The sequence below is a fragment of the Entelurus aequoreus genome, linkage group LG04 (assembly GCF_033978785.1).
Source record: "Entelurus aequoreus isolate RoL-2023_Sb linkage group LG04, RoL_Eaeq_v1.1, whole genome shotgun sequence".
Classification (NCBI taxonomy): Eukaryota; Metazoa; Chordata; class Actinopteri; order Syngnathiformes; family Syngnathidae; genus Entelurus; species Entelurus aequoreus.
Genome location: NC_084734.1, coordinates 28308505 through 28322903, shown reverse-complemented (window position 1 = coordinate 28322903; position 14399 = coordinate 28308505). Strand labels below are relative to the sequence as shown.

Sequence of the window (14399 nt, the reverse complement as noted above, 5' to 3'; positions counted from 1 at the left end):
TCCACCTAAGAAAGATAATAGCAGAACAAAAAAAACTCAATTCTGAGATACTTTTTATAGACCGTGATATTTTCTATTCCTGCTCACTGATGACAGAAAACAAAACAACATGCTTTTGATATCATGATGACATTTAGTGAATGTAAAGCACTGTTACAGTAAGCCTTGGAGAAGTCACAGCTCCATCTAGTGGCCATAGGTGAAAGGACGCTCATTTCAGCAGAAATCCATGTGTCAATTCATCGTCTGGCTCTTGTACGAAATTGGAAACTCCCGTGTAAAAGGCTCTGCCGGCGACCTCCACCACCACGGCCTTGAAGTCCCCACACGTGATCTCCTAAAGCACAACACGCCAGAAAACTCAAGACTCTAAAAGTGTAAAAAAAACAACACCAGATACCTCGACTGCTTTCCCTCTGAACTGAGATCCTGTCGCTCCGCTCTTGAACATCCTGGATTGGTTCAACTGGATCAGACCTTTGTGGTACTGGAGGGCCACTCGCGCCGTCACGCCAGAACCGGTCGGGCTTCGGTCCACCTGCAAGCAATAAGAGTCACAAACATCCAGCAACTTTGTTGTGCACCGAAGTTGACATGTTTTAGCTGCTAGACTGAATCAGTGGGACAAAGCTACTTGATTGCCAATTTTGTCATTTTATCCTATGTTGGTGGTTAAAAAAAACACATTTTGTCTCACATATTTTTCAAATAATATGAAATAATTTCATTTGTCCGACCTGAGCGTCTGCGAACACACAGATATTGCAAGTAGCCTCCTGAGAATACTCGTCTTTTCCATCGGTGAGGATGGTGCCGTACAGGAAGGCCAGATCGTCGCTGACCGGATGGTGGAGCTTCACCTTTTTAGCGGGGATAATAAAAGGTAAGAACGCAGCTTATTTAATATCACACTGGTTAGCTTATTTTTTACACTTGTTTAAGAGTCAGTTTGTTAACATGTTAGACTTAGACAAACATTATTGATCCACAAGGGAAATTGTTCCACACAGTAGCTCAGTTACAAAGGATGGAAAGGGTAAGGATGGGAAGGATAATGCAGGTATTAAGTAGACTAAAAATGTACAATAGTAGCAATATAAAATAACATATATGTAATATTTACATATTACATATACAGTATATAATATATACTGATTAGGGCTGCAACAACTAATCGATTAAATCGATTACCAAAATAGTTGGCGATTAATATAGTCATCGATTCGTTGGAACTATGCTATGCGCATAGCATAGCATGCGCATAGCATAGCATGCGCATGCTTTTTTTTTTTTTTCCCCGGTTATTTTTTTGTTGTTTTTTTTTGTTTTATAAACCTTTATCTATAAACTGCAACATTTACAAACAGCTGAGAAACAATAATCAAAATAAGTACAAAAACAGTACAAAACAGCGCCAGGGCGGCGCTGAGGCTACGTCTCATGAGGTGGCGTAAGCTAGCCAATGATGTGTCATGTGCAGCTCACGTGACGACGGCGTCTCCTTTGCTGGAAAAATTCGAAAAATGACGCAGGAAAACACTACAGATAGTTTAGTGGAGAAACATCTTGAGGTTATTGCTTCAATGGAGAAAAGTGTACGACCTAAGTCGTCAAAAGTGTGGGAACACTTCACTTTAAAGACTACAAAGAAGACCGTTTCCTGCAAAATGGCACGGGAGTACAACATTGCTTCAGGAGCAGCTGAAAAGGAAACATGTTGGAGCCATGGATGAAGGGAAGAACTCACAGTACGTAACTTTTTAAGTCCATAGTGGCAACAAGCATTCATGAGTTCAGCTTTTTTGTGAGTAACGTTAAAGTTATGCCTTTGTTGCAACGCGGGGCTGATAATGTGTCTCCGGCACATTTGACTCCGTTTTGAGAGAAAACGCACGGTTACCAATTTCGAAATAAACGTAACGGACAGAAATATCTCAGGTTGGTTTCATTATGGATCAATGTAGCCGGGCCGATAAAGCTATATAAATATATTTAGATTTGAGTGACGCTTTAGTATAACTAAACGTTATGAAGGTGCTGGAATATTTCATGCTATTATTCAGAGGCAGCCTAAAATGAATCCTTTATTATCCACAACAGAAACGTGTACAATATCTGATTCAGTTCTGATGAGTTACATTTCTGTGTTATTATTGGTGTATGCTGCATCCCCAATGTCCACAACATGGTGCCAGTATGCTGTTTTTTTCAATAAAATACTGGAAAGGATAGAAATGTAGTTTGTCTCTTTTATCCAATGATTAATCGAAGTAATAATCGACAGATTAATCGATTATCAAATTAATCGTTAGTTGCAGCCCTAATACTGATACAAGCGGTAGTAAATGGATGGATGGATGGATATTATATTATATTTGTATATAACATATACAATATATAACAAATCCCAATTACCATGTTTAATATTACAGTATATGAAACAGCTGCAGCAAAAAAAAAAGAAAAGGGCAGCATAAAATAGAGTACTTGGATAGGATGCTAGATAGGTTTTGATTTTGTGATAGTTTGACCCTGGAACAGATTCATTTTGCACCACTTCCTACGGGGAAATGTGTTTGTAAATCTGGGGCCGTACTTATCAAGCTTCTTAGAATTACTCCTAAGAAGTCTGCTAAGAGTTGACTTAAGAGTAAATAAATTCTTCGCTGAAAGCTGCACTTAAAAGTTAGTTATCAAGCGTCTTACTCACACTTTCAGCGAAGTGTAGGACTGAATCTTAAGTGTCACACTCAGAGCTGAATTACGACATTACTATGTGCCGTAAACGGAATTTTAGGTGACGTCATTTCTGTGTCCATAGAAATGACCAATCACGGAAGGGAATCCGTTGTCTAAGAATAAAAAAATATCTTGGAAATATTTAAGTGGACAATGGGAGTGTATATTTTGACAATAAACTACAAAATAATACAAAACAAACTAGTCCCCGCCGGCACTCACGCTACCGCTCCCTCTCTTCTATCGCCCACACACTCACTGACGTCACTCACCTCACGGCCACACACATACGCTACTGTCATAACATTGTCTTTCCAATTCATTAATTAGGCAACTAATTTGAAACTGGTGTGGGTGGCTCTATATATACTAGCCCACTGCAGACACATGCAGAAATCAACAAGGAATCGAAAAGTATTAAATCTGTGACAAAAATAATATCCGCTCTGTCTAAACGATACCGTTTGATCAGCTGCTCGTCATCAAAAAAATCAAAAAACATTGTTCCGTTCCCTGAACGTTCGCGCATGTCTCTCTCGCCTCAGTGCCATCCCCTGCTGGCAACTCCTAACCACTTAAGACACCTCTGAAGGTCTCTTGAATATCGTGGAGAGTAGGAGTGATTCTTAGACTTAAGAACGTTGATAAAAAGTATTTATTCTTAAGTTTGAGAGTAGGACTAAATTTCGCAAATTCACAGGACTTAAGTGTAAAATGGCACTCTAAGAAGCTTGATAAGTACGGCCCCTGGTCTTCCCACATTACCTGCGCTTTGACCGCCGTTGTCACTGCTGTGGCGGCATCCACCAGGTCTCGAGTCCTGGACTTGGACACATCCAGACCGAACCTCCTTGCGTCTACAAAGGCGTAGTAGGCTCCTCCGTAACCGATGTCCACCATCACGTCACCGAAGCCTTTTACCGCTACCGTTAGATCTGCGGATGCACTGTTGTCATTGGTGGTGACACAAGTACAGGCGAAGGTTAAAAACCCACCTGTAGCGAAAGCAAAGGCCGGCACACTGAGGAACCTCACTGCCCCCGTTTTTCCCTCGGAGTACTCGACAAAGGCCTTCACCAGGCCGCACGGGCAGTGAATGTTCACCGCCGTCTCGGGCGAGCGCGGCTCCTTCACCAGCCCGTAGTCCACGGCGAAGCGTCCCAGTGCGATGACGGCGTGCCCGCACATGGTACTGTAGCCCTCGTTGTGCATGAACAGCACGCCCAGGTGCGCCTCGGCCAGCTCGCTGCGCACCACCAGGGCGCCGTACATGTCGTAGTGGCCGCGGGGTTCGTACATCAGCGCCCTCCTAAGGTGGTCCAGGTGCTCCCGCAGGTAACGTCGCTTGGAGAGGACTGTGTCGCCTTGGACCTCAGGGTAGCCGCTGACGATGACTCGTAACGGCTCACCGCCGGTGTGCATGTCGACCACGGAGAGCTTGGCGCCCTCGTGTGGAGGAAGCTGGACATCCATCGCTTCTTAAAAAAAGGAAAATATCAGTACCTGAACTAAAAACTATTTTACTACATTTTAAATGTTTACATTACTGCGTAAACAAGTATAAATAAACAGTAGGAAGTTAGGGTGATTTATTTTAGCACTTGTACTTTTTTTACAGTACAAAAGAGACAACCCCCACCCCGAAAAAAAACTTTTTACTTACTTCATTTTTTTAGTCCTGTAGTTTTAGTCATACTTAGGTATATTTTAAGCAAAGTGTTAGTCAAGTACAATATTGTAGTACATTAGGGGTGCCCATTACGTTGATCGCGAGCTACCGGTTGATCGCCAGCCAGGCATAAAAAAAAATAGACCTAAAAATTAGCGATCATCAATCTTCACCAAGACGTCACTTTTGTCACTTGATTGACATTCACGGCACCCGAGGGTCTTGTGAGATGACGCTGTTCAAACTCATTATTTAAGAAAAAATGACCGACAGGATGGCGAGAAACACTTTTAAATTTCAACACTCATCCTGGACAATAATCATGACAAATTTGTGCTTTGTTTTAAAGATGTGCTATTTGGATTTAAACTGTATGAAAACAATTTTGAAAAGGAATTTTACCTTTGCAACCTCATTATACTATTGGCTAAGTTTTATATTCATAAATGCAAGTTTCTCAAAACCCGACATGTTTTTTGTGCCTTTTAAAAAGATTTAGAACTCTACATTAAAACACTCTACCTCTAACAACCAAAAAGCTGTGAAAATGATGATGCTGTGTTCAAAATTTAAGTTATTTACTGAGATTGAGTGAGCCTATGGCTTTGCACTTTGTTTATTTTATATATTTATATATATATATATATATATATATATATATATATATATATATATATATATATATATATATACACATATATACGTATATATATACATATATATATATATATATATATATATATATATATATATATATATATATATATATATATATATATATATATATATATATATATATATATATATATATTGCATTCTATTTGTTACTTTGACTTTACAACCCCCAGGCGCTATTTTTTTGGTACTGTTTTTGTACGTACTTTGATTATTATTTTCAACTGTTTGTAAATGTTGAAATTTATAAATAAAGGTTTATAAAAAAAAATAAAAATTCAACAGAATTAAAAAATTCAACAGACTCTCACACCGTACCTGCCGTCAAAACTCTGAAGACCGACCGCACAGTTCCTGTCTTCACAATAAAAGCGCTGCTCCATCCTGCCTGCGCTAACAAAATAACAGAAAGCTGGCAAAGGAGTTTGCCGCCAATGTATTTATTTTAAAGTGTATACAAAGGAGTATGGAAGCTGGACAAATAAGATGAGAAAAAGCAACAACTTTCATGTGGTATTGGACAGAATGGACTACTTTTTTTCTCCTCCATTTGAAAATGCGGACGTTATCAGCACTACTGTCTGATTCCAATCAATGCAAGTCATCAGAATCAGGTAATACACCAACTTATATTCTTGTCTTCATGAAAGAAAGGAATCTACATGTGTTAAACATGCTTGTGTTATCATTAAACACCTTTAACGTGTTAACAAAAACGTATCTTTCATAAATAAATACATATAAATGATATATATGAATGAGGTAGAGCCCCTCGCCTGTAGAAAAAGTGCGGTCACTCCCGTTTACATGTTCGCCTGAACTTTGTGGTTTAATCGATACAACTCCAAAATGATATACATTAGCAGCATTCTAACACTACAGCCATAACTGTAACGTCACTAATAAAGTCGAAATTTGGTTGAAACGGACAAATGTGTTTACCTTGTCGATAAAACTTCGAGCGCTACTTTTTTTCTTCTTCTTGGGTATTCCCCCACTTGTGCGCCACTGCACTGGCGGAAGCCCGTTACTGCCCCCAAGCGGTGGAAAAGGAGACATGCTGTCACTAAACTCAGAGAAAAAAACTTCATGTGTTTGGTTGTGTTGTAAAACATTTAAAATAGACGGCTATGGTTTTTAAACATACATATTCGACACTCAAATTTGACAGGCTTTAACATAATTAGGAAGTTATTCCATGTACAGCAGGTGTGTCAAAGTGCGACCTGGCAGCCAGCCATTTGCCGCTCATTTGTTGTTATGTCAGCATATTGTGCAAATGCAATGGAACACACAGAAAACATATTAATATTGGAAATGTTTCTCTAAAAATAACCTCGGCAAACCAAAATGGTGTAAAAATATTAAAGAACAAGTGATTTTCAAGAGTGTCCCTGATAGAATGTTGATAACAAAAATGTTACAAGATAGACCAAAAAATTTAAACAGCCTCTGATTGCATGTAGTAAAAAATGAGACAAAACGGCAGATAATGGGCATGAGACATGTCATTTTTCTACAGTATATACATATCATTGTACAAAACCCAAAACCAGTGAAGTTGGCATGTTGTGTAAATGGTAAATAAAAACAGAATACAATGATTTGCAAATCCTTTTCAACTTATATTCAGTTGAATAGACTGCAAAGACAAAATATTTAACATTCAAACAGAAACTGAATTTTTTTTTTGCAAATAATCATTAAGTTAGAATTTAATGGCAGCAACGCATTGCAAAAAAGTTGGCACAGGGGCATTCTTACCACTGTGTTACATGGCCTTTCCTTTTAACAACACTCAGTAAACGTTTGGGAACTGAGGAGACCAATTTTTGAAGCTTTTCAGGTGGAATTCTTTCCCATTCTTGCTTGATGTACAGTTCAACAGACCGGGGGTCTCCGTTGTCTTATTTTAGGCTTTATAATGCGCCACACATTTTCAATGGGAGACAGGTCTGGCCTACAGACAGGCCAGTCTAGTACCCGCACTCTTTTTACGTGTGTCTTGGCATTGTCTTGCTGAAATAAGCAGGGGCGTCCATGATAATGCTGCTTAGATGGCAACGTATGTTGCTCCAAAACCGATATGTACCTTTCAGCATTAATGGTGCCTTCACAGATGTGTAAGTTACCCATGCCTTGGGCACTAATACACCCCCATACCATCACATATGCTGGCTTTTGAACTTTGCGCCTATAACAATCCGGATGGTTCTTTTCCTCTTTGTTCCGGAGGACACGACGTCCACAGTTTCCAAAAACAATTTGAAATGTGGACTCGTCAGACCACAGAACACTTTTCCACTTTGCATCAGTCCATCTTAGATGAGCTTGGGCCCAGCAAAGCCTGTGGCGTTTCTGGGTGTTGTTGATAAATGGTTTTCGCTTCGCATAGTAGAGTTTTAACTTGCACTTACAGATGTAGCGACAAACTGTAGTTACTGACAGTTGTTTTCTAAAGTGAGCCCATGTGATGATATCCTTTACACATCGATGTCGGTTTTTGATGCAGTACCACCTGAGGGATCCAAGGTCACGGGCATTCAATGTTACGTGCAGTGATTTCTCCAGATTCTCTGAACCTTTTGATGATATTACAGACCGTAGATGGTGAAATCCCTAAATTCCTTGCAATAGCTCGTTGAGAAATGTTGTTCTTAAACTGTTCGACAATTTGCCCATGCATTTGTTCACAAATTGGTGACACTCGCCCCATCCGTGTTTGTGTATTTCATGGAAGCTGCTTTTATACCCAATCATGGCACCCACCTGTTCCCAATTAGCCTGTTCACCTGTGGGATGTTCCAAATAAGCGTTTGATGAGCATTCCTCAACTTTCTCAGTCTTTTTTTGTGCCAACTTTTTTGAAACATGTTGCAGGCATAAAATTCCAAATGAGCTAATATTTGCAAAAAAATAAAGTTTTCCAGTTCGAACGTTAAGTATCTTGTCTTTGCAGTCTATTCAATTGAATATAAGTTGAAAAGGATTTGCAAATCATTGTATTCGGTTTTTATTTACCATTTACACAACGTGCCAACTTCACTGGTTTTGGAATTTGTAGGAAGACTCATGCATGCAAGGCCTTTCAAACATGTACAATACGGGAGGAGGTCACTTGCTTACACATTTCTCTTTTTAATGTCATAAAGCTCAGATTTGCACATAGCAGCATTGTGATCCATACTATGTGTCTTCAACCTGATCATCCTACTTATTCCTGACTACCTGAGCATTTTCTTCACACGAAAAATGATAAATAAAGCATTCACATTTCGACAGTTTCCATGCGAGTGACAACTAAAGCGGGAGACATAACCCTTGGCGTGGAAGGAAAGGACGTATCACGACACACTGTAGCGTTACTGAGGCTTGAGCAAGTGTAAGGCACAAACACCGACTCGACAAAAAGGGAGTCTGCATTTTCTGTTTATTTCCTTTATTCAGCTCGTTCATCGTTAAAGCTGATGGATGATACGTGAGCCGTAAAGCCGTCATTTGGGATAAAGGTGTTGTTGTTTGCTGTTTGTTGTGGAAAACTAACCAAAAAAACTGATGGTAAAATTGGTGAGAATCTGGATAAAAGAGTGGAAACAAGACCCTATGTTCACTAATTCAGTCTACTTGTATTGGGGCCATGTGGTGCAGTGAGGACTGAGATCCAGCTTGGGCTTGATGGACCTTGGTTAGACCTGTAGTGCTACCTAGGTCCACTATTGTGCCTTGTCGACCATTTAGGCCCACCTTTTTATATTCATAAATTGGATTAAAGTTGTTTTTCCATGCAACTTTGGTAAGCCAGCTAGCTTAGGCGAACCGGAGATTTTCTTTTTTTTTAAGTCCGAGAACATCTATCCTCAAAGTGTGGTACCACAGCAAGACCGTAGTTCGAGCTAAGCCGTGGTGCTACTTGCAAAACTAAATGTCTGAGGTGGTATTTAGTGTAAAAAGCTTGAGAACCCGAGAAGAATGGTCTACGGAGTCCCCTCAAAAGGGTCCATCATCTTTTTTGGTTCGAACAGAGGCGATAACAGAGTCTTGGCCTTTGACCCTCGGTCTTGGGGAGGACGTGGGCGGAAGCGAGAGTCTTCTCCTGATGGACAGAAGCCTGAGGATCTCGCCCACCTGAGCCTCCAGCATGGACAGCCGGCCACTCAGAAGCTGGATGTCCCCCTTCAGCTCCACCTTGGCCTCGTACAGCGTGACCTGCAGGAGGTCCCGCTCGGACACGGGGGCCCCGAACGGGTTCCTCTCCATGGGGCTGCGCTCCATAGGGCTGCGCTCGAACGAGCTCCTGGAATCGCCCGCCCGGTCGATGCGCAGGTCGCTCTTTGTGATGCCGCTGTCGCACGAGTCCGTTTTATGCAGGGCAGTGGCTTCTTCTGCGTTGGCGCCGTCCTCCAGGTTCTGGTTCTGGTTGGTGGCCGCTATTGGTTCCGAGGACTGAGATCCTTTGGTCCAAGCCTCCGGTTTCTCAGGTGGCTTCTCCTGCTCTGCTTGAGGAGGCGGTGCCGGTGCAGTTGAGGTAGCGTTTTTAAACTTGGCCCACCCTCTGGGCCCTCCTTTGCGGGCGGCGAGGCCCCCAGCCCCCTCTGCGCCCACACTCCGACCCTGCGCCAGGCTGTTGACTCCCTGACTCTGCGTCTTTTCCACTGAAGGCCTCAACTGAGCATCTGTTGTGCAGTTTTGCTCTGACTTCTCAGTAGAGGCGACCACCGTTCCCCGAAAACCTCCAGCGCCCGTCTGCTGGGCGGCAACAGGCGGAGCTTGGCCGGCGGTGGTGTTGGCGTGAGGCAACTCCTCCTGCACAGTGTTGTGATCCAGGTATGATGGAGACTCCTCTGGCGTTAGGCCGTCCCTCTGATGCCGGAACCTCTGGAAGAGCTTCCGCACCGGGTGGTCGTCCGGGATGGAGAGCGCCACCTCGGTCCTCTGGCGCTCCTGTTCCCTCTTCACGTCGGCTATCTTTCTGAAGATGACCTGGTAACAGAGAGAAGCTTGCATAGTGGAAATATAACAATACATCAAATACACTATTATATACACATTACTAGATAGATACAGTTAAAAAATAGTATTATTATCAATGAGTATTTTGTGGCATAAACAGAATATAAAATGTATTCTATACAACGCTAAATACATATTAACACAACATACATAACAACATACATATGTTAAAGAAATCGTGATGGCATTTCTGACCTTTTGTACCATATTTGGTGTCTGTCAAAGTCCGAAAAGAGAGCGAGGTCGAAAAGCATTAAGAATGTCTGCTCGTTTCTCTTTTTTTTCTATTCTGTGCCATTGAAGGAGCATATGTGGGTTAGAGTTGAATATATGGTCGGCCTGACCATTGTACAAAATGTTTTGATTGTTTATTATGACTAAAGGATTCAAGGATGTTGCAGAACAAACAGGTCCAAAAGAACTGGACCTTGACACACGAGGGAAACACATAAATGGCCAAGTAGACCAAGTCTATGTATGATTCGCATGATTCTCGACTCATCCAACGTCTCCGGAGGACGTCGTCTGTTTGCATGGCAATTCAATCCAACCTTGTACTATTTGATTATGGGTAAATACAACTTTTGTACTAAATTCACTTTTGTTGCTGTTTAAAGGCCTACTGAAACCCACTACTACCGACCACGCAGTCTGATAGTTTATATATCAATGATGAAATCTTAACATTGCAACACATGCCAATACGGCCGGGTTAACTTATAAAGTGCAATTTTTAAAATTCCCGCCACACTTCCGGTTGAAAAACTCCTTTGGATATGATTTATGCGCGTGACGTCACAAAATCCACGGAAGTGGTTGGACCCCATCGACCCGATACAAAAACCTCTTGTTTTCTTCGACAAAATTCCACAGTATTCTGGACATCTGTGTTGGTGAATCTTTTGCAATTTGTTTAATGAACAATGGAGGCTGCAAAGAAGAACGTTGTAGGTGGGATCGATAGGTGTATTAGCGGCTAAGTACAATACTTACAGCAACACAACAAGGACTACTTACTACGCCTAGCCGATGCTTGCCGCCAAACCCACGGATGAAGTCCTTCGTCGCGCCGTTGATCGCTGGAACGCAGGTGAGCGCGGCTGTTGATGGGAAGATGAGGGCTGGCTGGCGCAGGTGGAGCGCTAATGTTTTTATCATAGTTCTGTGAGGTCCGGTTGCTATGTTGCTAAATTAGCCTTAGCGTCGATAGCAACAGCACTGTTAAACCTTACCAGGCTGAGAATTTTTAACCGTGTAGTTACATGTACATGGTTTAATAGTATTGTTGATCTTCTGTCTATCCTTCCAGTCAGGGATTTATTTATTTTGTTTCTATCTTCATTTGAGAACGACGCTATCACGTTAGCTCAGTAGCTAAGTGTGTCACAGATGTATTGTCGTGGAGATAAAAGTCACTGTGAATGTCCATTTCACGTTCTCGACTCTCATTTTCAAGAGGATATAGTATCCGAGGTGGTTTAAAATACAAATCCGTGATCCACAATAGAAAAAGGAGAGAGTGTGGAATCCAATGAGCCAGCTTGTACCTAAGTTACGGTCAGAGCGAAAAAAGATACGTCCATCACTGCCTCTCTAGTCCTTCACTGTAACGTTCCTCATTTACGAATCTTTCATCCTCGCTCAAATTAATGGGGTAATCGTCGCTTTGTCGCTCCGAATCTCTCGCTCCATTGTAAACAACGGGGAATTGTGAGGAATACTAGCTCCTGTAACGTCACGCTACTTCCAGTACAGGCAAGGCTTTTTTTATCAGCGAGCAAAAGTTGCGAACTTTATCGTCGATTTTCTCTACTAAATCCTTTCAGCAAAAATATGGCAATATCGCGAAATGATCAAGTATGACACATAGAATGGATCTGCTATTCCTGTTTAAATAAAAAAAAATTCATTTCAGTAGGCCTTTAAGATTCGGACCTTCCACCACAAAAATCGTCCATATTTTTCACAATTACTAAAGGTATTGAATAAAAATTGCGCCTCGGTCAGAGGAATTTGTCTGGTGTTCACGTCCACACAAACACAGTCCCAGAGAACAACTAACAAATTGCATGTTGTTGTTGTTATAATAGAATATACATTCAATGATAGCTAACGTTAGCTACTATCACTGACAGAGCACAAAGCTAATGTGTGCAAACCACGCCCGATATGTGACACATACATTACCTACTAAAAGCTGTAAGAGGGCGGGATATAATGCTCACAACACTTTGCAATGTTAGCACTCCCTAGGCAGCCACATAAAGGTTGCAAAACTTATTTTTTTATTTTATTATTATTATTATTATTTTAATAGTCAAAGCAATGTGGTTGCAGATTATCTCTACATATACAGTAGGCCAGTGGTCACCAACCTTTTCATATATATATATATATATATATATATATATATATATATATATATATATTATATATATATATATATATATATATATATATATATATATATATATATATATATATATATATATATATATATATATATGTGTGTGTATATATGTGTGTGTATATGTGTGTGTGTGTATGTACATACAGTACAGGTCAAATGTTTGGACACACCTTCTCATTTCAATGCGTTTTCTTTATTTTCATGACTATTTACATTGTAGATTGTCACTGAAGGCATCAAAACTATGACACCTGTGAAGTGAAAACCATTTCAGGTGACTACCTCTTGAAGCTCATCGAGAGAATGCCAAGAGTGTGCAAAGCAGTAATCAGAGCAAAGGGTGGCTATTTTGAAGAAACTAGAAACTAACATGCTTTCAGTTATTTCACCTTTTTTTATTAAGTACATAACTCCACATGTTATATTAATACATTCATAGTTTTGATGCCTTCAGTGACAATCTACAATGTAAATAGTCATGAAAATAAAGAAAACGCATTGAATGAGAAGGTGTGTCCAAACTTTTGGCCTGTACTTTATATTCATTATATTACTTTCATGTATTTTTATGTAAAAAAAACCAACAAATTTTTAAGGTGTGGTGACTTTTGTTTTATTTTGTAGTAGTAGTAGTAGCAGCAACTTCCTTGTTTATTTGCGGCATCCAGTCAACTTCCTTTGTTTTCACTTTATCGAAGTGCGCATGCAATTGATGTCCAGGCCACATTGGGGCCCCAATGTGGCCACCTTGGGGTCCGTGCGTGTTTACACTGGAGTCTGATTAAGATCACATTTTACTTGCAATGTAAACAGTCAGCTGGAAAAAATCTGATTTTTAAAAAAAATCCAATTTTGGACACTTTGGCCTGCAGTGTGAACATAGTCTTGAACCACTTTGGAGCATTTAGACTAGACTTAAAAACAACAACAACAAATTGGGCTGTCACTTGAGGGCAAAAAAAATCAGATTTAGTGTGCAGTGTAAACGTTGATGTTGATTTACAAAAACAATATTCTCATAACATTTATATTCAATGTATAGATGTGAAGTATGCTGTTTCCTGCAAAGGAAATGAGTGAATTTGGAGGAGTGTTTGTTATGATTGTATTTTTAATGACTTCCAGCCTTACATAATCCTCCACTGTGCTGATTTCAGGCCAAACTGTGCTGACATGTTTGAAGGCAAAAAGAAAAAAGGCATAAATCTTTAAACATCTTCTATTTTTAATTCCACAGGCTTTACATTGACGCAGCTTTGAAAAGCACTCAGCTCACGCGTTAATTTGTCTTTATGTAACAAGACTTAGAGGGCTCATGTCAGCTCAAAACTTAGAAAAACTTGTACATGCCTTTATTACCAGTAGGCTAGACTATTGTAATGGTCTCCTTGCAGGTCTTCCCAAAAAAACTGTCAGGCAGGTACAGCTTGTTCAGAACGCTGCTGCTAGAGTTCTAACAAAGACCAAAAAATGTGAGCACATTACACCAATTCTTAAAGGCCTACTGAGAATATTTTTTTTTATTTAAACAGGGATAGCAGATCCATTCTATGTGCCATACTTGATCATTTCGCGATATTGCCATATTTTTGCTGAAAGGATTTAGTAGAGAACAACGACGATAAAGATCGCAACTTTTGGTCGCTGATAAAAAAAAAAAGAAGCCTTGCCCCTAGCGGAAGTAGCGTGACGTAGTCAATTGAAAGGCTCCTCACATTTTCCTATTGTTTTCAATGCAGCTAGAGCGATTCGGACCGAGAAAGCGACGATTACCCCATTAATTTGAGCGAGGATGAAAGATTCGTGGATGACGAACGTTAGAGTGACGGACTAGAATGCAGTGCAAGACATGTCTTTTTTCGCTCTGACCGTAACTTAGGTACAAGCTGGCTCATT

At 40.5% G+C, this 14399-nt stretch overlaps 1 protein-coding gene and 1 pseudogene across 6 annotated transcripts; both read right to left on the bottom strand.

Annotated features, from left to right (window-relative positions):
- Window positions 1-65: 65 nt before the first annotated feature.
- On the bottom strand, window positions 66-6157 carry LOC133648435 (trans-L-3-hydroxyproline dehydratase). Of its 6 annotated transcripts, none has more exons than XM_062044519.1 (7): window positions 6026-6157; window positions 5402-5495; window positions 3735-4217; window positions 3505-3674; window positions 738-860; window positions 401-538; window positions 66-337 (listed from the first exon to the last, which is right to left on the bottom strand). In XM_062044519.1, exons 1-7 carry the CDS (start codon window positions 6140-6142, stop codon window positions 212-214), a joined length of 1251 nt encoding a protein of 416 aa, XP_061900503.1. In that variant the 5' UTR covers window positions 6143-6157; the 3' UTR covers window positions 66-211. The 6 variants fall into 6 exon arrangements, with proteins under 6 accessions (XP_061900503.1, XP_061900504.1, XP_061900505.1 ...); XM_062044520.1 differs by having other exon boundaries at window positions 3735-4214; XM_062044521.1 differs by having other exon boundaries at window positions 5402-5471.
- A 2154-nt stretch (window positions 6158-8311) lies between these two features.
- Window positions 8312-14399, bottom strand: part of LOC133648436 (potassium voltage-gated channel subfamily H member 5-like) — a 46628-nt pseudogene continuing 40540 nt past the window's right edge.

Coding starts and splice junctions, on each gene's coding strand:
- LOC133648435 (XM_062044519.1), bottom strand. CDS start 6,142: ATGTCTCCTTTTCCACCGCTTGGGGGCAGTAACGGGCTTCCGCCAGTG. Junction 4,218..5,401: donor CTTCAGAGTTTTGACGGCAG/GTACGGTGTGAG, acceptor CCTTTTTTTAAG/AAGCGATGGATGTCCAGCTT. Junction 338..400: donor TCAGAGGGAAAGCAGTCGAG/GTATCTGGTGTT, acceptor GTTGTGCTTTAG/GAGATCACGTGTGGGGACTT.